The 26,905-nt window shown below is 36.3% G+C and overlaps 1 protein-coding gene across 1 annotated transcript in view; it reads right to left on the reverse strand.

Moving 5' to 3' along the window:
* Window positions 1-257: 257 nt before the first annotated feature.
* The window catches only part of LOC141919144 (ubiquitin carboxyl-terminal hydrolase 7), a 74,011-nt gene continuing 47,363 nt past the window's right edge, over window positions 258-26,905 (reverse strand). The window contains exons 8-31 of the mRNA XM_074814169.1: window positions 24,067-24,121; window positions 23,448-23,528; window positions 23,274-23,364; window positions 22,388-22,470; window positions 21,293-21,402; window positions 20,302-20,458; window positions 19,052-19,196; window positions 18,348-18,478; window positions 17,113-17,247; window positions 16,822-16,923; window positions 16,058-16,163; window positions 15,564-15,656; window positions 14,662-14,729; window positions 13,397-13,497; window positions 11,860-12,013; window positions 10,469-10,536; window positions 9,245-9,353; window positions 9,074-9,151; window positions 8,609-8,709; window positions 7,907-8,006; window positions 6,961-7,080; window positions 5,525-5,596; window positions 4,508-4,598; window positions 258-1,636 (exon numbers count right to left, since the gene is read on the reverse strand). Of these exons, the coding sequence (XP_074670270.1) occupies window positions 1,530-1,636; window positions 4,508-4,598; window positions 5,525-5,596; window positions 6,961-7,080; window positions 7,907-8,006; window positions 8,609-8,709; window positions 9,074-9,151; window positions 9,245-9,353; window positions 10,469-10,536; window positions 11,860-12,013; window positions 13,397-13,497; window positions 14,662-14,729; window positions 15,564-15,656; window positions 16,058-16,163; window positions 16,822-16,923; window positions 17,113-17,247; window positions 18,348-18,478; window positions 19,052-19,196; window positions 20,302-20,458; window positions 21,293-21,402; window positions 22,388-22,470; window positions 23,274-23,364; window positions 23,448-23,528; window positions 24,067-24,121 (2,458 nt within the window). The 3' untranslated portion in view covers window positions 258-1,529. The remainder of the gene's footprint in view (window positions 1,637-4,507; window positions 4,599-5,524; window positions 5,597-6,960; window positions 7,081-7,906; window positions 8,007-8,608; window positions 8,710-9,073; window positions 9,152-9,244; window positions 9,354-10,468; window positions 10,537-11,859; window positions 12,014-13,396; window positions 13,498-14,661; window positions 14,730-15,563; window positions 15,657-16,057; window positions 16,164-16,821; window positions 16,924-17,112; window positions 17,248-18,347; window positions 18,479-19,051; window positions 19,197-20,301; window positions 20,459-21,292; window positions 21,403-22,387; window positions 22,471-23,273; window positions 23,365-23,447; window positions 23,529-24,066; window positions 24,122-26,905) is intronic.

The following is a 26,905-nucleotide window of genomic DNA, read 5'->3' on the forward strand; positions in this document are numbered from 1 at the left end:
TTTTATTTGTTAAGCTCAAATGTGACTAGTTAGGAGGTAAAAAAACAAAACCCAAAAAAACCTCCAAAACCCAAAACAATTAAACAGAAAACCCCACAAATTTTCCCCAAAACAACCAATACGAGGGTTATACAGTTGTCAACACTTAAGAAAACAACCACAAGTTTAGCAAAACCTCACAAATGAAAACATTTCCCAAAACTAGTTCCAAGGAAAGGAGAAATCTTCTTCAATGTCCATGTCATCACTCACCGAAAAAAATTTTATAGAAAATTTTATTCAACATACAACATTTTCCAGCAAAAAAAGGCAATATACAGGAAGAGTTGTTGTACACTGCGGCTACAGAAACAAAATAAAATACTGGAAAAGAATGTAAAATTAAAGTGTGAATTGCTGATTCTATCTTTACTGCACTCAAAACTAGACACGCGGCTGGCATTAGCTCCAAAATAAAAGGAAGCAGTCTGGGGACTGAAATAAAACTACACACAATGAATATCAACATCAGTGAAATTCACTTGCAGACTCACCCAACAAAATTAACCTCCAAGTGTTAAATTGTACATGTTCATTCATTAAATATACAATTTCATTTTTTCGTTTTTTCTTTTTTCTATTTTTTTTCCTCCTTTTTTATACAAAGTCAACAGCTTACTAAACACTAGTGAGCATGCCCTCTGTGCTAAAAGGCTATTTCTTGTGTTTTCCCCATCTCTTCCCATGTTAACTAAATTAATGATATTTATAATCTTTTCATCACTTGCTTTTGCCAACTTTTGAGTGTCATTCTATTTGCCAGAAGATGGCATAATAAATCGCAACGGTATTTATCAATGGTTGAAAATTTAATAAAAAGACCCAAATCTCTCTTTTTAGGACTCAGGGCATCCACTTGGCAAAACGGGATGCAAAGTAGTGACTAAATTAAACGAAAACTAGTTTATTAAAAAAGATCCTATGCAGCTGGAGGAGACAAAAATCCCGAATAAGTGCCAACAATGTACACAATGAAGTAGAGATTGCTATTTATTGATGATGTGAGTTTTTTGCATTTACAAATGCACAAAAATGTCATTTAAAGTATAACTGAAGGAAATAAATCTGATGTGAGTCTAAACATAAGACTTACTAGCTGCAGTGATGGTGAACACCATACCGGGAAGGGCAGCCAGCCAGCTTATGCCATCTATAAACGTACTACAGACAAATATTTTGCCAATGTCAACTGTTCTACTAAACTCTTCCCTCATTATGCTGACAATTGCCTTGCATTACGTTTACCATAAAATAACTCTCATTGGCATCCAAGCTTTATAAAAACACCTTCATTTTGCTCAAAAAGGGCAGTCAATAGATACAGAGAAGCCAAACTGAACAGCCTCAACAAAATAAAATTAACATCAGCAGCAAATCCTCTTGCTGAAGACTTCAGATATAGTGCACGTGTACCAAAGTTCTACAGTTGTTAAAAAGGTGCACACACACACTTATTTTTGTCCCTTGCCTTGACAATCTGGTTAAGTAAGTCAGTTATGGATTTTAATAGCTTTTTCAAGGTAAGTGTAGCGACTTCTCTTTGGGGCTTTATTGAAATGGTCAAGCCCTAGCCATGGCCTTGGATGAGACATGTTGCCTAGAAAAGAAAAGAGAAAAAAAAATAATGAAGCTTTAAGACTAAATTGGAAAGTTTCCTTTACATAAACTACTCCTGTGTGCCCTGTTCACAGTTTGATAGGAATCAGAGGGTACGAAGAGGACTGCAGAACAGTCTTACAGTCCGCAGCCAACAGGACGGCTTTCCTGACCGCTGCTTTCCTTCCAGTAATACATTTTACAGCTGTTTCTGGATCAGGTAGCTGTTTTTTTCTCCTCTTCAGTCACTTATAGGAGTTTACAGCAGTGAAGTGTGTGCTAAAGCAAGAAAACTACTGTTATGATTTATGGCCACAGACAGATCAAAGTACCAGCTTTCACCAAAGTGCTGAGCCTGTTTGAAACAGGAAGGCATCCATCATCTAAATATGACAACCTGTAGTATTTGCCATATTATAAGTTATCTCTGCTGTATTAAGTTATTCTTATCACCTGGTTTAAGAGGGAATATTTGTTAAATTCACGTAAAATGCAAATAATTAGTTAATTAAGAAATCATGTAACTGACCTCTATTTTCTGAGACAAAAATTTAGTCATATTTAGACTGCAAAGAAAATATACAGATTTTTTTCACTCATTCAACCCAATATGGTTTCATCTATTGCTAGTTTTCATGAAAAACCAGAGTCCACATAATTCTTGCAAATGGGAGAAATTCTCTTTTACGATGTCCTCAATGCAGAGCATCAAACGTTCTTTGAAGTGAAACGATGAAGGCAGAAACTAAATAGCCCCCCAGCAAGAAAAGCACACTCCTGCATCCAAAGCCATCAACTGCATCCACTAAAGCATAAAACACTTGACCTTTTTGGTTGCCTGCATCTGCATTTTTAGATATATCTTCTTCAATCAAAATTATTTGTCTTTGTTTGACATAATGGTCAATGTCAAATATAAAAGAGAACTGCCAATCTTGCTGACTGGAATGTCTTTTAAAGAACGAAACCAAGTCCTACACCATTAGCGCCAGCACAATCATTGCGAGAGTGTGTCTTTGTAAAAGCAGATGGCCACTACTGACATCAGCTACGTCAATCAAATTAAGAGAATGCCAAAGCTTTGGTTCAATCAGTCCAGCACGTGTTAAAATTTGGTATTTGTAGAAATGCGTGAGCCCCAGACCTCAAAATACTACTTAGATAAGAAGCCACTGGAGCATCATATTATCACCCCATGGAAGCATTTCGGGGGGGGGGGGGCGGGGGCAGGAAGGGAAAGGGAAATTCTATCTTCTATCAAATTGTATTATATCAAAGAAGCAACTTCCCATGAACTCTCAAATTAAAACCATTTAATCTCATATTCTTTACAGCTCCTACAAACAGGTCAAGTTCTCCCTTTTCCAATTTTTGCCATGTTCTGTATTTTTGACCTAGTTACCTGGTTAGTCCTTTGCATTGTTTTGGCAATACTGGTTCTGCTTTGCTCAGAAAGTCCGACAGTTCATTTCAGACTATTGCCTTCCCCTTCCCACCCCCAGAAAAATGACTCACAGAATAAAATCAGGACTCTGCCTGCTCTGAACACACAAGAAAGAGTTTATCTGTCCATAGAGAAATGTCCACCTCCAAGTTCGTCACTCAGAGGCCCCTCACAACTAGTGCAGAAAAAGAGGTCCTGCCAGCAACACACTTCTCTGCTCACGGATGACTTGTGCAGATGCAGGCATTCAAAATTTTGGCAAGTCCCCTCATATTCACAGCCATGAGCCATAATCCTGGCTGTGTAACATACCACAACAGGGCTTTTTGCTAGGTTCCTGCAAAGTACTCAACAACAGGTCTAACTCTCCGTGGGTTTTGAAGTAAGTGGACAGTTACAGGATTTCTCTACAACTGTTACATAAATCCAGAACCCAGCTTAAAAAAAAAAAAAGTTTGGCCCTAGCACAACCTGCCAACAAAAACCAAAGCTCATAATTGTGCAGTTCTATTTTTCTGACAGAGCAAGCTGTCCTCAATCTTGTTTCTACCAGACAGAGCAGCTCACAAAAAGCAACACTCAGCTAAGCTAGGGGAGAAAAAAACCCCAATGAGTTCAAGGCTTTCAACAGAGCAGCCCTGACTGCAGATTCAAAGGTGCCATTCCCAACTGGAACTCTCAAAAGATGACTGTGGTGGAACTCCTGAAGGATTAACCTGGTTTCTCCTATGGGTAAATTCCTCAGAGAACAGAGCTTTAAATAGCAGTCAAGTAAACAAGATGGTAGACCATACCATACAGAGACACATTCAGAACAGAGCTGCATTTGTAGCTTGGTGAAGCATTTCTTAGGAGAAGAAAATCTAAACAGCATCTTATTCACATATGTAATATTCTTGTTAGATTCTTCAGATTCATTGAAGATATCAATAATGAACAAGAATTATCTCCAGTGAATATGAGAATTCAAATACCTCTTTGCAGAACACTTAAAATAAGAATCTTATGAAAATGCACCTTAGTATTTTTTAGGAATAACACAAGCACATACTCCAGTAACAATGTGAGAATCAAATGTACAAGGGAGCAGATGGACAACACAGATAAGGTGCAACTGACATTTTAACCCTCTTCTGTAAAGCATGTTAGACTGATATTTGACCCATTTGGTCACTCAGATGCAAACTTTTAACTCACAAGGAAACAGATTATTATTTATATGCCTGTAAAATACATATTCTCAGACCAACATATACACTTAAAGTGTGCATGCAAGTGTATATAAATACTTGCTTAGTTACTACATATAATGTATTTCATGTACAAAGAACAAACTCTTTCTGCATCTTGAGTTAAGGATAATCACGTTATAACAACTGGCAGAGTAACTTCAGCAGGTCAAAATAGTTAGGTTGTCTAACGACTTACCAGGTTGGGGCTCAAAATCTTTCAAGTTCACTTCATACTCGTCTTCATTGAGATATTGGTGTCGGCCCATCATTACAATTGCAAATTTAAACTATGAGAAGGAAAAAAAAAAAAACTCAACTGGTAAGATACTGCATTAAAATAAAGCCTTCAAGTCTAATTTCATAGTCAAACTTGCAGCTGGTTTTAAGTAGTATTCTTCAGGGGTTGATAAGAGCCAATCCTGTTTAAAACCTTCATCATCAAAACTGTATAATGTGATAAAATGAATTCTCAGGAAATCATGAATCTGCATCTACAGTACTGTGTCCAGGTTCAGGGCCTTCAGGGAAAAAGAGATGGCCACAAACTGCAGCACGTCCAGCTACAGTCCAGTAAGACAGCTGGGGGCGGGAGTCCATGGCATACAAGCAGCCAAGGGAAATGGGTTTGTTTAGCCCAGAGAAGAAAAGGCTAAGAGGGGCATCTAGTCTTCCACTGACTGAAGGGTGTTACACAGAAGCAGACTCTTCTCAGAGTTGCACAGCAAAAAGACCAGAAAGAAGCAACCATCACAAGTTGCAAAATGAAAAATTTTGATTACAATGAAGGAAAAAATAAAGCCTTCACTATGATAGTAGTAATGCTCTAAAATACAGCGTCTAGAACGTGGCAGAATTTTCATCCTTGGGAGTTTTCAAATCGTAACTAGGTAAAACCCTGAGCAACCTGACTTGACTTTAAGCTAGTTCTGCTCTGAGCTGGAACCTGAAGTGGGTGGCCTCTAGAGGTCCTGCACGACCTAAACTTTTCTAGGTTACTTTAATGTTCTGCCAAGTATCTCTTTTGATGCAGAACAGAAATTCTACTCCGACACATCCTACCTAGTTATTTTCAGAAAAAGCATTATTTAAGTCTAGTAACTGTTCTATTGATCAAAATTTACAGGTATCCCAAACCTGTGGTGTTCCAACTTCTTAAAATAAACACATTTAAGGTCTACAATCAGCAATAAAAACTCTTCCAACTTGCCATTACCTTTTCAAATTCTTTTTCTTGTATGTCCAGCATTGTCTGAATCCGCTTCATAACCTCTCTGAAGTGTTCACCCTAATAATTACAACAAGATTTTTAATGTAAAAAAATCTAGGAAAAAAAAGGATACTGTTATTATCTCCTGCTTCAAGCTTCACTGAAATACACTGCCTTAATCTCTTAGTTATTCACAAAATCACACAAGCATCAACTTGTGTAGTTTTGGTATTGTAGTATTCCACTACTATATGAAATAACAACATACAACTTGCTATAAATTCAGCAACTTTAAGTCTTATTGATTCATCATTAAGCAAACTGTTCCACAGATCGACCAAGCACTGTTAGTGATATGTGTAAGTCAAGTTAAAGGTAAGAAAGAAATTTAGAAAATTACCATCAAAATAGGAATTTGGGGAAAAAAAATTACATATCCTTTCTAAGCATATTACTTTTTAAAACCTCTACACCTGTGATGCCCCCCTTCAATTAGTAACTTTTTTGTAGTGTTTCTGCATGCTGTGTACATACATTGCCCAAAAAATGATGGACACCATCAACTTAAAGATCAGTAATATATATCAACTGTCATAGACAGGGAAATGCAGTGCAAAAGGTTTCCACCAGAAATCAATACACAGGTTTTACCCTACACTGATCAAAAATATGGAAAACCAGTAAAATTCTATGGGATGAAGATACATGGACGTTTCTTATTCCAACACTCTTCTAGAAGTAGGTAATTTTCATACAAACTAACATGCATGAACCGGAAAAAGTTTAGAAGCAAATTGCTAACTGCCCCCAGAAATACACTTTGATATTAAAAGAATCAGTGTGACATTCAGCTGGAGCAGCACCACACAAAAACTTAAGAATTTAAATTCAGCTTTCAAAATTAGCCTTCACTCTTGTATTAACTTGCAGCCCTAGATGATAAAGCACATCAAATTACAGAAATTATGAAATGCAAAGTCATCTTAGAAAAACGTTGAAGAAAGCAAACTCGTTTTTCATAATCACGTGTCTCAGTAAGAAGCCAAGCACCCACAGCCTAAGCCACTTTTGCCAACAAGGGTGCATCGCGATTACTGAAGTGGTGTTAGAAGGAGGATCCTAGGTTTGTTGGGGGGGTTCTGCAGGCGGTTGGGGGAGGGGGTAGTATCACTTTGATAGCATTTCAAGTCCTTGGCTGATTCCGAATGCCTACTTTCTTGATATTGCCCAGGCTCACTGAAAACACTAAACAATCTGTATATGCAAAAGAGAACTAAGACGGTAAATTATTTAACTACAAAAGGCATATATGGGACAGAACCTTTTATACAGAAACGGTATTTTCCTATACACTTTTTGTACTAATCAATTTCTTTGACAGTACTTTTATGAACACATCATCAGTATAATCCCATGGGGAGAAAAAGAGAGGCATACTGTACCTGGTGTATCCTCAGCAAGAATGGAATTCCAAATGTCCCAAAAACCTCTTTGTGGAAATGTGCCACTGTGATTAGCATCTCATTTTCTTTATCTATATCTACCTGGTCCAGAGGAATTTCCTAGATCCAGACATAAAATTATGATTGCAATCAGCTAAAACTTACCCAAGTAACTAAAAGCATCATTGATTTACTGTTACTGATGTAGAACAAGTCGATTTAAAAACAATTAAAAGAACCATGGTGTTTGACAGAGTCTTTTTACAAGAAACGCTCATCCCTGCCATGACAGCATTTCATCCCCTACTCAGTAAATACAAATTTTGGGCTTCCCCAGATGACTCTTTTGACATGAAATCTTCTATCAGCTGTAGTAGTAGCTGATAGCAGTATCACAGACCTCTTGTCATCTCCCCATTATAGTTTACACTGGAAACTTTTTCTAAAAATTTCTGATATTTGAAGCAAGTTAACAGATTTGAATGATGAAATGTTTAGAAAAATCACATAAGCATCAGAATTTGCCTCAGGAAGCTCAAACTTAACAGAAAAGGAAACAAAGTCTTCTAGAATACTTTTTAGAGTATGAAAGTAGGTTGGTTCTAAGCATAAACATTTATATTGTGTGTCCTCAAACAAACCTTGGAATTATTACTAAGGCAGCAAATGTCCTATGGACAAGCCTTTGCCAAGTCTTTGTGTATTTTTATAACACACACACACAAAAAATTAAAGAATGAAATCATTATAGGGAAGCAAATGGAACAAAGGAAAAATTTTAGAAGGAGCATCTTTTAAAAAAGTATATATTATCATGTAATCTAGCTTGCTGCAAGTATCACGGTATTTGAAAATCAGAATCCAGAAAAAAAAGAGAATTACCACTTGAGAGAGTTTCTTCTCTCAAAGGCAAGTTTCAAAGTTTCTTAAAGAAAGTAGTATTTACCTCTATTCGAAACGTTCGACTTGTTGCAGGTGACAAACACTCTAACAGCTCATCTTCCTGATGGACACCGATTATTTTGTAACTTACAATTTCTAGCAGCCTTAAAAATAAACAAACAGGAAAAACAAAAAACAATTAAAAAAATTAATGCAACATCTCTTTCTCTAACCTTGAGAATGATTAGCATAGTCAGGATGTAAACAGATGCTACTACTGTTTTTGTAAAACTCTAAATTCAGACTTTAGTAAAAATTAAGTGGTAAAGTTACAAGAGGTTGAACCAGGAGTAATTTATGCTAAAAAAAGCCAGTATGTGCAATTACAAGACAAAGGTTTTTAATTTAGATTATTTTTTAAACTCTTTAAATGACCTCACTTTTAACTCCTGAGAAATGAACAGCATGAAATGCTTGAATTAGAAACAATCATTAAATTGTGAATTAACAAATGCAATTGATGAAACTTATACATCTCAAGGATGTAACCTCATTAAATACAAAATAAATAATTATATAAAATTTATATTCGTAGTTAATAAGAACTCTCTTAATAATGAGAATAATGAGAATCTGGAAGCCTTTTATTTTTAACATCGTATTGGATTTCATTTTATAACAACAACAGAACTTTTAATTCTATGGACACTTTTCTGCATAAAATCCACACAATCACATAAAAGAAATAAAAACCTTCCAGCTTTACCTTAATTTTCCTGAACCTTTTTCAGAGAGTTCTACAACTTTTTTACATTCTTCTAACAGGTCCCGCACACACCCATGCTTATCTGGATATACTGTTATTTCCTACAGAATTTGAAACAGAAAAATTGTTATAAAATCTGAAAATGTAAAGAACCATATTAAAACACAGAATACACTGGATTATCTTCATCAAAAATTCATCTTTAAAAAGATAACAATTACTAAAGTGAACACCTATGTTATCTTCAAAATTTTTGTTAAGAACTGACACAATTTTTTTAAATTTATTTTTTGTGTTTTTTTGGTGGTGGGTTGGGGTTTTGTTTTTTGGTGGTTTTTACATAATGTAAAAGTTTGTTCTAGTTTTGTGTTATTCAGGCACAACAGAGCGTGTGAACCATAATCACAGCCATACCAGCTTTGACACAGAAATGACAGCAAGCGTGTAACAGCCAGCCTCACTCACCTCTTCCCTAAACTGGCTATTTAGCCATATGCATTTAAAACTTCTTCTGTTTTCGAAATCAGTTATTTTCATTTTGAGCTTAGGGAAGGAAAAAAAAAACACTTTAGGCATACTTTGTATAGGGCAGAATTATTTTTTTTAACTTGCACCATAAAAACAAAAGACTCTTACCTGTTGATAGTAAAGTTTTTTAGGTTGCCTAGGCTTGAAGAACTGCAGAAGATCTCTTAAAGTACCTTCATAATTATGCCTAAGAGGATTACCAGGGCCATCCCTATAACTACAGAAGGAAGAAGAAAAATAAATGTCTTCTTACAAGCCGTCACTGCTCAGTAAATTGAAGTACCAAGTACATTTTTATTCCTGGCTTCCAGTTTCACATAATTGCTAGCACAGCCTAAGCAGCATTATATTCAGTGCTTTAGTGATTTTTAAAAACAGGTGAGTGTACAGGAACAGAAGTACCACCCACTGTGCATGTTAACTCTCTCGGATGTTTACAAGCTCACCTTTAATGCTGCAGGGTGGCAGACCTACATTCCTCTGAAACTACCTGTATAGCAGCACATGCTTTAGATTCACATGGAAGGTTAATTTGTGGAGCCATATGACACAGCAAATTCCAGAGTGACCACAGCACTGTAAACTATAAAGAGCTACTCAAATTACAACACTCATTGATGATGAAGGGAGATGCCTACAGGTTAATAAAGAGCAATCTACATTTACACAGATACAGAAGATAATGTATTTTTTGTGCTATTCCTGCAGCATATAACTACTAATGTGCTGTTTTCTGCTATAGTTTTATACAGATTCAAATCCAGTTTTATGTAACTGTGCCCAAGAACACCAGAAATGTCCCTTTGAGCAGCTGTGAACTTGTTAGATTACTGTCATCTTCATAAAACCTCACTTGCAGACTTTGGGGGAGGAGGGGGAAAATCAGTGAAGTAACTCCTGCATTTAAATGTGTAAAATCAGCAAAAATCCTGCTTTTACGTGCACTTGCTTCTGCTCTCTTCCATTCTAGAAATCTGCATTCACTGAAACAGCACTTGCATTACCTTAATAATTTGTCCCATGCAGTAAGGCTTTGAAGTACTTAATGATTTTAGAAATTTAAACAGTGATCCTTTAAAATGCATCTTTTTTTCAGTGACACTTACTAGAACTCTTCTAAAACGTGCAATTCTTTCAGGCTCTAGAGCCAGCCATTGCAATACTTAAAACTGTCTATGTGACTTGCTGTGCATGCCAGAATGCTAACATTTTACTGATAAAGGATTAGTTAACAATCTGGAAAAACTACGAAGTAACTGTTACCTATCTATATTTCAGCTAAGTATTTTAAAGAATAGTTTAGACACAGAACACTAAGGAAATTCATCTTACCCTTGGGACTTGAAAAACTGTAATAGCATTGGATCCGTATTAAGTCTCTGCGCAACTGTCTTTGCAACCTGCAAATAAATTTTTTTGTAAATTCTGATTTTTTTTCCAGACAGTTATGACATTGCTCTATCATAGTCATTCTTTACATGTCAAGAACATTATGCTACTGAAATTCTGAGACAGACCCACTATGTCCTCTTCCCCAAGGCAAAATAAACTAGTATCTTTATCTTCTGAACATTTGACAGAGTAAGATATACTAGAAAAAAAAAATGAAACTGTCTGTTTTATTACAGTAAATCACTGTCACCAAAAGGCCACAAAATCCACAACAATAACTCTACTCCTCTTTTGGGTTTTGTTTGGTTGGTTTTATGTTTGGGTTTGGTTTTCTTTTTTTAATTATAGTATTATTGGGGAAATCAGTCAAGACTTGCTCTTTGTTAACTGCCACTGTTCTTTAATTCACTCCAAGGAAGTTAGCTTGGTGGGTAATATCACATTGTTCCCACCAGTATATTTCACATCACTGCCTCACAAAAAGCATGGGGATTCTCTTTTTCCCTTAGCAAAAAAAAAACCTATGAAGAACTTACACTTCAAGTAAAAATGAAATAAGAGAAAGTGAGTTGCCACAAAGCAGATGATGAGAACAGGATAGCAAAAGTCATCCCTGACTTCCCCTGTGTATGCAGGTGCTCAAAGTTCCTGCCTTTCGTGACAGAAAATAAACTGTCTGGTTTTAAGTGATCTTTTTGACAATGCAAAAGCAACTACAGGAGAACTGTAGGAAGCCAAATCTACTCAGGCTCTTAATAGATCAGACTGACTTTATTTTATTTTTAAAAATTTTTTTTAAAGTTTCATTGTCCAGTTTTCCTCTTCTAAACACCCCGGGTCATCCTCTCTGAACACAACAGGTTGGATCTGTTAGTGCCACTGAGCATTAAACAGCATTGTGTGAACAACGCAATACAGTTTGTTCTACAAAATGAGTATTGTTGGTGATATTACAAGCAGAAAATAGGTATCACTGGATTCCCAAGGTATTCTCCTTTTAACAGCTAAATAGGTTGAGCAAGTTTTACATGTCACTTAGAAAGCAAACACATAATTTCATTAGAATATCATTTCCCTGGCAGAGTAGAATGGTGTATCAATAAAGAATCCTATTGTCAACTGACTGATTATTAATAAAGCTAGAGGGTTTTAGAGTATTTTCTTCTCACAAGCATTAGCGGCTTCCTTAAATTTTTCATTACCACAATGCAAAAAGTGTACAAGAACAGATCTACTCTTTTCTAAAATATGTATTAATGCACTTGCGAATTAGTGCAAAAGTTACTTTCAGAACAAGGAAACAAAAGCAGAGAAACAAATAGGACACATGCCTGAAAGTAATTCATCCTATTGGATAAAGTAACAACAAAGCCTGGGTCATTGGGGATGGTTTTATCACAGAAAATGACATCCACACGATGATAGAGGTCTCGGAAGTATTCTTTAGCTGTTGGTAGCTCGCTGTTATCATTTTCTGGGTCATCCCTACAAGAGCAAACAAATGATAATACCATTACATATCATACTGTCACACATACCAGCAGACAGGGCTTTTAAAAACGTGTTCTACAGTAAGTCAGCAACAGTTGAGAGATACAGAGAGTTTAGAAACCTTTTAAAAGAGCCACCACTCATACACGGTAGAACTAATACAGACAGTAGCGACCCACACCTCAGAGTATTTCTGCGCAGTGCAAGGGCAAACGCACTCGCACACTGTGCTCGCTCATCTGGCAATCTGGCAATACTCTGAATCCAGTTGTTCACAGCATCATTCTAGCAGTCGTCATCCCTCCTTCCCACCCTGGCACATTACTGCGTGTCTGTATTAACGCTGCCACAGCTTTCCATGTACTCCTGTATTAATTGCTTTGCAGAGAGGCCAGATGTACAATAGCACTCCTTGAACCACAGAAGCAAACCAGCTGGCACCAGTGCTGGTTTGGGTCACTACTGACTGGTACCCCTATCTTCTCAGTGGAGAAACAGCACCAGGGTACAAGCTGTGCACTTACCCGGGAGTCAGCAGCCAGCCAAAGGTGCATAACACCAACTGAGTCAACAGGGAATGCGAGTTCCAAGGCATGACATGAGAAATACATTCATCTCACATAATCTGGGGTAAGAGTGCTGAAGACAGACTAGCTGGCTTCCACCCACTGTCAGCCCATGGAGAGAAACAGAGCAACACAGTTGGGTGTGACCATCAGAAGTGAGAGCATAGAAATGCTGATTTATAGCCCTGACAAGCTTATGAAAGATCCCTTTAACGGATACAAGATGCAGGAGTTCTCCTTCTGCCTTGGAGAAAACTCCAGCTGAAGCACCAGTACACCTATGAGTTGTTCAGACAAATTGGGAGCATCTTATCACCATAGACCAGTAAGGAACTTACTGTGAGCATAAATAAAAGGAAAAAAAAGGGAAAGAAGTTTGGTTCGGTTCTAAGCTGAAAGGAGCTCCAAACCCAAGAGCCTCGTACAGTGGTAATGATACTGAGCTTGAGATCTGAAATGCTGGTAGGCTCTTCAGTGTCTACGTTACAGTGGCTCCAAGTGAAAAGCTGCAGAACTCAGATGCATTGCTAAACCACGCTCTTTGGTAATATTAAGGCTTATTTTAGGTTGTTAGTTTTATAAACTACGATGAAACCTTCTTTTCCTTAAATAATGTGGCATGTGGTAATTAAAATACTACTAATGTTTATTCAAAGGGGAAATTAAAAAATAAATGAGAACTGCTGAGAACATTTCTACTGTTGGAAAATTATACTTTGCTCTTGTTAAAAATGCTAAGTTAAAGGAGGTTCTGCTTTCAAAGTGAACCAGGTGATTTAACGGCAATAAGCTAGCCCCCTACAATACATACTTCTGAAACACTATGATGTCGCCATCCATGAGTTCATCAAGAGCTTTATCAAGAGATACATCATAGTCTTGAATCCTTTCTGTTAAATTGGGTTTAACTTCCTGCAATAAAGAACAAAAATTGTTGATCACTGAATAAACAAAAGACACAAACAAAGGTTACAAGTATAGTGAAGATGTCATCAGCTTGCATCTTCTTTCAACTGAAACAAATGGATATATATATATATATATGCGCAAAGTAAATATAATCTTAGGTCCAGATACATCTATCTAATTGCTATTGATAAAATTATCTTAATTTTTAAAAGTATTTTATCATTCAGTGTTACCTATTCCAAAATTCAGAGATTAGATTTTTCTACTGATGCAGCTTCCAGAAGCTTAAAACACACAGGTTATGCCCACTTATTTTAATAGTGCAGAACTTTTGTACAGCAATTCACCTATCTTTTGTACCATATGCATTTTTAATATGACTTTGTTGGGGTTTTTTTTAAATCTATATGCATATTACATATTTACACTTGTAGGTTGACCTCCTGGGATAAAAGCACCTGTCTAAATAAACTGGAATCAAACTGCAACGCTGATCTGCACAGAGTAGGAGCACCTGACAGTTCTGCTTTTTAGGATGAAAGTGTGTGTGCTCCCCTGGAACCACCAGAGAGAGCAGCATGACTGCTAACAAAAATCACAACAAAAAAACAATTCCTTGTTCTTACTATAACAAAGACTTTATCTTGGCAGGATCTGCATCTTCGGCACTCAATAAATACAGCAGTTATAAAGATTTGCTATTTCTGTGTTTGGGCAGAAATGTGTTAGCAGACTAAGCATTTTGTTTGCGGACTTCTAACTTAGGGAAGGAAGGAGAAGATGCAACATTTTCTCAACTCTGCTGTCTAAGGAGGGCACTGAAAATACAACAGCCAATAATGTTAGCAGCATTAGCTCCTCTAACACCGCAAATCAGAGGATATGCACAGATTTAGCACAGCAAAGTGGCTCATGTAGGACTTCATGTAGACATTTTTTGGTTTTAAAGCCTCACACTTCTGTTTAATTTTAAATCTATTCTGAAGTTAACTATCTGCTGCTACTCTCTTGCAGCACTGTGGACTTGAAAACCACAGGTTAAAGAGTGTTTATGATTTATAAATCACCATTGTCATGAGCAACCTTTTTTTAACCAGTAAAGCTTCTTTTTACATGCTATAACTAGAGAAAAGAGAAAAATGTTACAAAAAGTCTATCAATCCAAACCTCATAGAGGATAAGGTTAGTTTCTTGTGGAAATCCTGCTCTCTCACACATAACTGGAAGCAAGTCACCTATTGGAAAAGAAAAGGAATGTGAAATGTGTTGCACTTTAACCGCTAGTGAGATCTCCTGCAAAAAGGAGAGAACCTACTTTTCTACCCTGGATAAATAGTTTTAAAACGCCTAAGAAAGAAAGCCTTCCAAGTTTCCTTCCACTTCATCTGAACAACAACAACAAAATGTGCAAGGCCATCCAAGATCAAAGAGATGAAATAACACCGTTCCTTCCCCAGAGAAAAATTTTAATCTCTTTAAAAAAATTTTAAAAAGACAGCTAAAATAAAAAATTAGAAAGCATGTACAAGTCAACAAAATGAGACATTCAAAATAACAAATCGAAGTATTGCTGAATTCTTTAAATTGACCCATATGAAAACCAAGACTGACACCCAATTCAGTCTGAGCAGCTGCTCTCAGGCTACCATAGTGAAAAGTTGTAGAAGAGTTATTCTAAAAGCTATTGCAGAAGTACATTCCACAAAAAACCCCCCAACTTGAAATAGAAGGAAAAAACTAAACTGAAGTGCAATATCAAATCACAAAGCTTTACAGCAAGTCTGAAACAGCTGTTTATGTTCAGCAAACCTGCAACAAAATATTAACTGACAGCCAACAGTGTATTAAGGCAACGCTCTCAGCATTGAAGAAAGTTTCACTGACACAACATGGGGAAGAAAACCATCAGGTGTTGGGAGAAATAAGAATTTCTTTCTCATTTCAGTAATACCTTTACAGCCTACCTTTTGATTTCACTGATAAAACTAATATTAAAAGAAAAAAAATGTGCAATCTATTGTCTTTAAAAAACATCAATTATAACACTGAAATTGAATTTTAGAACTCACGTATTTTACAGGATATAGGTGTGTAGATATGTCCACAATAATTCAAACTCCGAGTCTTCGGATCATACATCTTCAGGAACAACATTACATCATCTACAAATTAAGAAACAAGTTTTAATTTTAAGGCTTATTTGAGTATGTTGGCGGGGCGGAACAGAGTATCACCTAGATATTTTTCTTTAAGCAGTAAGGAAGATGTGTCCTTGTTTTATTAATTTGGTTAATGCCCTTAAAATATTCATAAATGCTGCATTTTTATAAATCAACTTTTTATGTGTATGTAAAAAAATTTATTCAGTTATCCTAAAAACATGTGAAACGTGTCTTACACTTAAGAAATGAGTGAAAAACTGCATGAGAAAAATTAATCTCAGCACTGCAGTTTGATGGGTACATCAATGTCATCATTGAAAAAAGGAGTGCACAACATTTTCTGAGATATACCCAAAATAAAAGTACTTTTTATTTACTCAAGTTTTAGCATATATGCTTACGATCTTTATCAAACTTGGGTAGTGTTGCTCCAGTAGCAGCCATCTCTGGATCTACTGTTTCCAAAAATATTGTCCATGGATTTTCATTGTCACTGAGCTCAATCATCTATGTAGAAAGATATGGAAGAAGAAAAGAAGTGTCTGAAGAATATAATATAACCCGATATCTGCATTTTCATCAGATACAAGAACTTTATGTCATTCTATGAGTGGGAGAATTTTTTTTTTTAGTTGCATTAATGACAGGAAGTTTACAAAGTTTAAGAGAAACGACAGATATAAAAACACCAAAAAAGTTTTAATGAAGCACAAATGACAGATTTTATTTAAAATGGATGTATTTATTATTCATTTAAAAAAAAAATACACCTACAGTTATCTGTATTACGGCAAGAAAATTACTTCACTTCAGAAATAACAAGACAGTGAAACCAATCACTGTTTTCTGTGGTTTTACGTTTTAAGTAACGCATTTATTAAATCCAGAGGTTTTGCCCAAATAATGGAGGACTCAAAAAGACATTTCTGTTTGAAATCTAACAAAAACAATGCTTTTTTCATGGAAGAAAAGTCATGCACCACACTCCTCCCTGCTCTCCAAATCAATCCACTAAATCTCAAATCTTCCAAGTATCAAACTTTACCAGATACAGGTTAAATTAAAACCCTGAAAAATTTTATGTCCCAAAATTACAGATTCTTAAAGAGAACTAAAAATCACAGGTCATGTACAGAAATAATGTCCGCGGTCAATGAACATTTACCGTTTTATTGCCATCTGCTTCATTATCTAACATTGCAGGTCTTTTTGTTCCATTACTTCTAGCTTGCATTGGCCATAATCTGATTTGATCCTGGGGAAATCCCTGAAACAAATATAAATTGTGACAGAAAATACACACCAAAAAAAGCTAAGAAACATTTATTAAACCCAAACAGATCCTCTACTTTAAAAAGTCTACGTTACAACTGCTGCCAGTACTTGCAGAATATAAAGACTATGAAGCAACCATAATGTAATAAAATGTACAGATACTCAACTACAGAAAACTTACCATTGTTTGAGAGAGATTTTGAACAAATTCTGTAAGTGTGGAGTTTTTTAATACTTTGAAAACAGTGTACTTCACTTTTTCTTCATCATACATATCATTGCCTTGGTGACCACAGAACTGATCCTCTGCCACTATCTGAAAAATTACGTTTAAAGGTTCATATTCATATCAATATTCATATTAACTCAGCTGCACAGTGTTGTATGTTCTCATGATGCTTTACTATGTACCATCAGCTCCCTGGATAGTGGCACACTGCTAACACTATTCATGTTCTCACGAAGAAAATTTGCAAGTATGCACATTATAATGAAATTAAAAACCTCTTGTTGATAGTCAAATCAGTGTAAGTAATTAAAATACAATAATTCTTACAAATCCTGAACAATTAAAAACCAGTTGTGCTTAGATCCCAATCTTGGAAACATGTGCTCCAGCAATCTTGGCACTTAAAAAAAGGCTACCTCATTATTTTACTGGTGTAATGCAAGGAGGCTGGCCTAAAGTGTTTCCTAGATCTCCCACAGCTCCCATACCTTTTTTGTTAACAGAAAGACAAACGGTACAACTCTGCCAGTCTCTCCACTGAAAACAGGTCTAGTGTAAACGCAGTGTAGAACCACCTAAACTTCACCAACATCTCCACTTATGAACACCAGAAAGAAGATGCAATGAAGCATGGAGGCAAATGGAAAATGGGTTCTATTTTCTTGTGCCAGATGGGCTCTGGAAAGAGCCATAAACAGGGTTCCTTAAGGCAATTCATAACAATCTAGTCCATCTGGCTTTTCCAAAAAGATAATTGCAAATATAAGCACTCTCTCCTTCTGCTTCTACTTGATGAGCTCAGTTTGGCAGTAGTCCAGGCTAGCAGCCTATGGCTAGATACATTCTAATTTTAGAAAATAATTCCTGAAGGAGATAAAAGTGCGGTGGCAGGGCAGCCATTTGAAAACCCTGGTCCTCTTCCTTTCACCTGAACTTGCTTTTTTATTTGCAAGCACGTAACTTCTGGAGAAAACAGAAATGCATGTAACATACAGTACTGTTTGTTTCATTAGGATTTGTTGCATATGTAAATATACTTACAAGCACTAAAATCATAATTTCACTTCAAACACTACTTCCAAATACAAATTTAAAAAAAAAAAATAATCAAGGTTTGTCTTGGGTGGCTCAATATTCTGAATTTTAGTGGTAAGGTAGTTGCAACCTAATCAGTTTCAAAAGCTGACCTGCACTTGCATATAGAGGTGAGCTTCCTGCCTCTCCTTCCTCTTCTGAGCTTCTATCCTTTTCTCCTCTTGTAGCCTTTCTACAAGTTGTTGAGGAATATCATGGTCTGTGACAGGCTGCAAAACTTCACCTACAAAGCAGATTTTGTGATGTTATTTCAAGATTTATATCAAACAAGGTTTTCTTCATACACACTTGACTTTCCTCTGATTTGAAGTCAAAACCAGCTTTTTTTCATGTTTTAATTAAAAACATGGTTTGATATCATCATGGTTTTGGCAAAAGAAGCATCTTCTCTCCCAAGCCAAAATGCACTACTTCCATGAAATATGTATCATAGACTTCTGAATTAAATATTCATCTCAGGATTAGAAAAATATTTACCACCAATTTTTTTAGTACACATATATCTACATATTTATAATCAATTGGATTTAGTTTTCATCACTGAAGTTAGTTCACTAATTTTTCCATCTTATAAAATAATCAAGGCTGAAGCACTTTGCAGATACAGAGTCCTGCCTTACTGTGCCAAGAAAAGATGACATTAGATTAGCACATACTTTCCAAAAGTGAGAGAAAGACTGGTTGATCCCACAGAGAAGTCCCTTTGTATAGGAAGACTGTCAACAATTCAAAGTAAAATATAGCCCTAAATCTCTGTATGTAAATCTGACTTGGAACACATGCAGAGTATACATACTTAATTTTGATTCCCTGATGTAAACCAACATGTATGCATTCGTACAGTGCCGTACAGATAAGTCATCATCATGACCTCCATAGTTGTGTTCAATCGCTTCTTCCTTTGTACATCTTGATACAACATCGTCATCAAATTTACACCACTAGAAAGAAAATTTTATATAAATATAATTTTACACACAAAACATGTTCTCAAATGATAAATTAATCCTATATCTGGCATGTCTTTCAGCTCTTTGAAGTAACTAAAATTGCTCTTCAAACAGCATGAGTTTAAAAAAAAAATCTAGTTCAGTATAATTTGTGCTACCTGCTACTTGTGCTCAGCATAAGGAAGGCCATAAATACTGAACCTTTACCGAAATATCTGAACATTTTACACTGAATATCAAACGCCCAATAAGTATTCAAAGAACTTTTCAAGACTGTTATTCAAATATCTAGCGTTTCTATACGAATCAGAAAATGGACCTTGTTTGTTGTAAAATAAAAAGCAGTGATGCAGAAGATATCTAGTACTTATATGTACATTTAAAGTAATTACAGCAAATTTTAAATTAAAACAATAAAGCCAATTAAGAATGAAAGACAAATAGCACAAATTTACAGCAAGATCTGACTCCTACTCTTACTGTGAACCATCATGTACACACAAAACCAGTCAACTCAAGGGAAGAGGCACCTGACCTATAAACATCTGATCCAATCAAGTCACCTAAACCTGTAACAGTGGGACATGCAAAGATACTGAACTTCTGAGTCACGGAAACATCTGAAACATTCATATTTGCTTCAGCATAAAATCACCCTAAAAAAATGCTGGATAAAATCTGATTGCAACAGAACGTCAACACATATACACACACAACTGAAGGGATTTCCTTAGTTAAAAGTCTTTTGCCAAAAGCCAATAGCAAAGATGAAGCTGCTCCTCTTAAGAGGGCAAGTGATTCTTTAATGCCTCCAAATGCAGGCTCCTCCCTAAAAAGAAAAAAACTAGATACAAGGGCTACTGGTTTTTCTTTTTGCCAACACAAAGCAAGTTTCCCAAATACGTTGGAATATGCACCAAATGAAAGAGTATCAAGCCACGAACTATGTGGAGAAGTCAAAACCCTGTGTGATAAAGCAAGTGTGCCAGCACGCTCTTCAGTTCGGGAACAAAAATTCCAAATATTTTTCCATTACGAAAACTGCAAGTACATATTTGCAAAACACAAATATGTTTAGGTGCTTTTCAATACTCACTTTGCCATCCCCCTTTGGATTTAAGTAAACAACATAATGTCCGCCATGGTTATCTCCACTGTGTACTAGAACTGCATGAAGAATGTAATTCGCAGGATCTTTAGGATCTGTTTTTTGCAAAAATTCATCTAGTGGCAACTGTTCAGGAAACTCAAACCTGGTTTTGAAAAGGATTAAGACAATTGTATTTGTAGTTAAGACAGACACATGCTGTTATGTAGGACATCAGTACTTACAAAAATCAGTAGTTACAAAAATTGAACAAGTTACCATTACAATGCCATTTCTATCCGGGATATACTGCGTACAGCAGCAGATTTTATACTGGTTTAATATGGAATAAAAACAATCTTCATAAGCACCTCTGAAAAAGTATGTTCAGTAACAAGGGTAAGAGCACTTTAACTGAAATAGTGCTGGTTTTGGATTCACTGTGTCAAGGGAGAAGCTCAAACCCCGTTATTTTCTAGTACACAAATACAGCTTTTCTAGCACAGGTACCACTGGACTGGAACATTATTTTGAAATGTCTTTCAGCTGCTGCAGTCTCACCTTCTTGGTGAGACTGAAAGCGTTGCAATACAGATTTAGTTTACAACCAACAACGTATCTCCTTGAGAAATTATCAGCCTAAACTTACAGTGAGTGGGCATGGAAATAGATGAAGGGAAAGCAGAGGACCTACTTATTTATCCTACTTACTCTTGTGACAGCCTATGGGAATGTACCAACTTTCCACACACAGCTCAAAGCATTTGAAAGATGCTTTCACTTCTTTCATATCCAAAACAACAGCTACAAATTACTATTTAAGTATTCAATCTGTCATTCAGAACCTTAACATTCTTTTGGGAACCTCCACCACGTGTGACTGCACGCACCTTGCTCTTGAAGCTGAACCAAAAATAGGATTCTGGTAAATTATTTTTGGTAAAATACATTCACAGGTCCCAATTATACAATAAATAAAAAAACCCTTAAAAAACCTTACCTATCATTTATTTTGATGTTTTGGTCAGTCTGAGGATCATACATGAATCTCATGAGCTGTAGGTGTAATACTGGTGGCAATGTTAGGAACTTCACACCTTTCTCTGCCTCCTAGACATTTTAAAGGAAATAGAGGGTTGAAATTGCAAGATTTTAGCAACTCAAAAATACTTGTTTGCTGCAGACACTCTTCCTATGGACTTTTATGGGCTTGACAACACAATGTGCACAAAAGAATGGTTCAACACTTGGGTGGAAATTAACTATCTTAATGCTGCACCAACCTTCCCATGAGCTACCCCAATAACACTCACAAGAACTCAGTTCATTTAAATTTAGGCCATTCATACAAACACATGTGAACACTTCGCTGCATTAAGAGCAAGTTACCTGTATAATTAAAATGAAAAGAGAATATGGAGGCGAAAACTCCTCTTTGATCAATTAAGAATTTCATGTTCATTGTATCCTGCCAAGAAATATTTGGCTACCATGCTGTACCTTCCTAAGAACAGCTAAAGAATATATAGAACAGCACTGACAAAACCTGGTATATATGGAAGCTGCAGAAGTAAGCTTTAGTAAAACAACATTTTTTATAAAGGACTTCAGCTTCCTACAGCGGGTGCAGCTAAGTGCAGCTGAAAAGCTCAGAAAAATGTGCACGCACATAAATGTTTAAAATTCCATGGGTTCATTTGGTGTTCTTGTTGATGATACAAAAAGTGACCTCTCTAAAGCTACTTTTAGAGCTATGCTGCTTTTTTACTAGACAAATAGAAGGACTACTCAGAGGAAGAACTCAGTCTTGAGATCAGCAGAGAAGTTAACCATTCTAGTCACTAAGAACTTATAGGTACAAAAGCAAAACTCACTGCTAATTAGATTGTTTTAAAGCCCAAGCTCCATTTTAAGAAACCTAGCAGAAGTTAAGAGGAGCTATGTAAAAGCTTGTCTAAGGAGAAAAATCACCAAACTCAGTTGATACAACCTAGAATGGGTTTTGCAACATTTTTTGCTACCATAACTTTGTTAAGCTATTCTATCAAGGACAGAAGAATAAAATTTAAATCCAAATTTAAAAAATTAAAAATACCTGCAAGCCATGTTCTCCTGCATCGTACTTGTTATCACCATCCAACTGTTCCACTGCAACGTAGTCAATGAAGGACTCAAAAACTAAATGAAAAATGATTGGGAAATTGTAGGGAAGGAGGGAAAAAAAAATGTAAGTGTACTCTAGCCTGGGGGCTTAACAATGTAATAATTAAATAACATATTAAGACATGATAGCTAGTGTTTGAATAATTCTGTTTTTTAAAAAAAAAATTATATTGCTTAACAATGTCAAGAAATGCATCAAATTGTAGGAGCATACGTAAGAATATCAACAGATTTCAAAATCACATAGTTACAACTGTCTGCCAAATCTCCTATTTTCACTTTGAAACTGTTAAGTATCAAACTAGATGACTCTCTTTGCTGGACTCTCACATGTCCTTTTTTGTGTCTTGTGTGCCAAGTACTTGGTAAAGTGATGATAAGGGACCACTGTTATGCTGCTCTGATTAGCTCATTCTTTTTATTTGCTTACTATTACAGTCAGGTCCAAGTAAAAGTCTATTTTCTCCAAGTTCATCTTCATATATAAATTATAACCTACTATGACAGCACTACTGTTATCACCATGGCACAGTATGCACTTTTACAACACGAGGAAAACTCCTAAAATTCACCAAGTTTTATGAAAAGGTATTGGTGAGAACATTAGGGAGGAAGGAGCAGGGAAGGAAAATGGGAGAAGGGAAAAAAGGTAACGTAAGCAAAAACATTTTCTGCAGAAAATGTTTTCCATGAGGTGTCTTAAAGCAAGGATATTTCTAAGTGCTGAGCACCAATGAACCCATGTGAAATCAACAGGCACTAAAGATGTTGAACACGTTGACGTATTTGATTGCTGCATATCACAATATATCACTTACTGTTTTTCTTTCCCTTTATACTTAGCTGGATGTCGTAATAATCTTCTATTCGTTCAGAACGATAGTCTACGTGTTTGCATTGGATGTAAGACTGTAAACAAAAAACAAAACCACAGACTTTCAATGTATACAAGTAACAGAGTTGGGTTTTTTTTAAACCAATTAAATACATACCACCATCTTCCCTCTGAACAATTTAGGAATAGTGCCTTCTACACATGTGCCTTTCATTTTATTTTCCACGTTATCAAGCAGCTGAAAGAAAAATCAGTTTTTACATAGGATAAACTTGCAGTTTTTGAATTTATTCATCACACACAGATGACTACTTCAATTGATTAAACTCTTAAGTTACTTGCATAAAAAAAGAAATGTTAGTCTATTCATACTAGCATCTCCTTTCTCGTTCTTTAAATCCTCCTCTTCCCCCTAAACACTGCACTGAGGACTACTCCAACCACATTCCTTTGAGTCTGGAAAACTTCACAAATGTAACGATGCATTTGCATCTTCAAAACTGCATTTCTCTCCATGGCTATATAAGGACCACTAGCATACGTTCCATTTATTTTCAGCCTTCCCTATCCTTTACAAATTCCTCACCCACAAAAGGCCACAATCAATCCCATTCTTAAAAAAGAGAAATAAATCAAGGCAAAAAATCTGTGTCTTAGAGACCTAATTTAAACTAAACAGTGGCAGTATTACTAGGTTTTTTTACTATATTTTATATACACAATATCAAGAGACAACATTATGCATCACAGATCTGTAAGAAACAGTAAAAACATACCACTCGACATAATTCCTGGACATCATGTTGCATGAAGCTGTCTAAAGTTTCCCACCTTTGTAAGGCAAATTGATAAAAAATTACTGTATTATAAAGAAAACTTAAAGCTCAAAAGACATTTCTGTAATTTCTTTGCAGAGAAAGAATTTAATACATAGCAAGACTTAAAGACTCTGAGATTTGGTTCTGGCTGATGCACAGGTTTTTTTAGTTCTATAGCATTTACTTGGCAGGAAGAAGGGGCACTGAACTTGTGGGACATTTTGGCAGCCGTTCTGTGCCCACCTGCCTGCTCTCTCTGGGGATCTGGAGATGGGGACTGGGAAGGCAGCTGGTGCCAGCCAAAGAGGCCAGGGCCAGGCTGCTGCTAGCAGAATTCTACTTGAGTCTACAACATAGTCTCAGTTCACGTCAAAAAAACCTCTTAAGAAAAGGCCTGGGAGCAATTCAATGCTGTCAGAATAGTTTCCACAGCATGCTTCTAGATGCCTCTCTTCTGAGGGCCCTTCAGGTGCAGTCAAGTAGCATTCAGGGATTATTTCAGCACATGAAAGGAAATAAATGGATTTATAGGAAATAGTGGCTCCTTTGTGCTCATGTAAACAGTTAATCCTGGGCACCCAGTAACTCCAAGGATGCAAAGAGGCATTCAGCTTCCTGAACTGTCCATGTGCAAACACACTTGTGTGAAATGAAGGGTGAGAGCAACAGCCTCTAAACACCTCATAGCCAACGTGGCACACTGCAACAAGGGTGTTCAGCACTACTGCCTTAAATAAAAACAGAAGCATAAAGTGGTTTTAGTTTCAGCATGAAACACTTTATCCTATGAACTCTTTAACATTAACTCAGGAAGGCTTTTTAAGTCCCTGACAACATTTTTTGCAATAGTCATCGCTCCTAACCATACAAAATAAGCTATGTTTACTGTAGGCTCCCGCTTCAGCATGAGGTTCAAGCCCGGCCCTTGAAGCCACAAGCACAGGAGTGATCAGGAGCAATACTAACTTTATCTTCTCCTCCCACTCTCTTCTCAGTGACTCACCGCCACTGTCACACGGCAGCATACTACTCCCAAAAGTGTGCCAAAACAACTGTGTGGGGGTCCACACTTAAACAAGCTGAATGAAGTGACCTGTTGGGTAATTAAGAACAGAAAATAACCTCCTGACTCCCTAGGCTTTAAACACCAGCCAGTTTAAAGGACAAAAATCAAAGAAAAAGGTTACATACTAATATTAGGATAAAAAAGGGCTCCTTCAGACAACAGAATCACTTTCTACTGAAAGAAGCCAAACTTTCTTAGAAACTCACAGTACCTAGTAAAAAGTTATGCTCTACACAGCATATAGGTAGGTCTCACAAGGTCAGAAACCCCTCTCTGATTTAATAGGGGAGGAAAAGACCAAATCTTCAAACATATTTAAAAATTCTTTCCCAAGAACGAAGGCAGGCACGAACACATTTTTTTAAACATTGCTCTCAGATACAAAATCAAGCATCTGCAACACCCTCGGGAAAGGTCCCTTCATGCTACTAAAGATGACACAGTTGGGATCTTAACTCAAGATGAAATATTTACTTTCCAGTGTAACAGGACAGCAGGAGCCCTGATAAACTAAACATACAGTGTGCTAGTAGGAAGAGGGTATGATCAGATAAACACACAACACTGATGTTACCGATTTCATTTTAAAATTCCCAAAAAAGGTGAAAAGGAAAGGTTACTAAGATGCAAGGTTACAAAGAGTCTTAGCAGGACAGAGCACCACCACAAGCTTTTGCAGAAGATGCAGGAGGGACATTAGGACAGCTACATGAAAAGGATGATACAAACTTCTTAACCTATTTTTAAATGAAAAAATGCTTGTCGATATTACCACAAAAGACTAGTCTACAAATACAGTGAGACAAAGTACTGCGAAATACAATCTTTTAGAACAGTTTTTGATAAAGTCCTACTCCGTGCTTACACAACATGCAAAGAGAAGGCTTGTAAAGGTTACGCTAATCTTAATCTTCTATCCTAGGCTTGTGCTCAACTAAAACTCCAAGCTAGTTAAAAATAAAAATTAAAAAAATCAACACCCTCAATGCAGCTACATTGTATAATTCTGTGTCTAGATACTCCAGATTTAAAATTACAGCCAGTAACACACCTCACAGGAAGTACCACCAGACTGGGAAAAATACCAGGCAGTGAACTGGATACTGGACAAAAATGAAAATTAAAAGCAAGCCTTTTTGTAGATGTTTTAGGGAGGAAAAGAGGGTGCTAGAATTACTTTCTGTGTGTGCTCCAACACCCTTACTTCATGCAACAGTTACTCCTTTTAAGCATTAAATCACAGAACAGAATACGGCATTAAATGCTTCTAAATTGTGCACAGGCAAAAAAATACGTGCATCTTTGATATGTCATAAGAAAAATGTTACAACAGTCACCAGTGCAGGACTAACAATATGAAAATGGAAGTTACTGCTATTTCTCTAAATTTAAAATAGATTTAAATTTCAACATAGACATTAACAATACATAAACAGCAATGTTGCAACATATTTTGTCCTGAATTTTGCTTAAGTTAAATGCATCACACAATTTTCCAGTAACATGTAAATTATAACCCTGCTACTAATAGCTGTGTTTGACTGTGTACTGCGCTCCCCTCCCCCAAAAATCTGACTTTTGGATCAGCTGTCTTTAGTACTGACTATAAATAAAAACCTATGAAGTAAACTAAGATAAGTTAGCAATTAACATAATGCTATATTAACACTTCTCTGCACATCTCTAAAAATAGCCTGATTTAAAGAAAGCCTTTTTAAAGAAAAGCTTTAT

Source organism: Strix aluco, unplaced genomic scaffold (assembly GCF_031877795.1).
Source record: "Strix aluco isolate bStrAlu1 unplaced genomic scaffold, bStrAlu1.hap1 H_1, whole genome shotgun sequence".
In the NCBI taxonomy this organism is placed as follows: domain Eukaryota; kingdom Metazoa; phylum Chordata; class Aves; order Strigiformes; family Strigidae; genus Strix; species Strix aluco.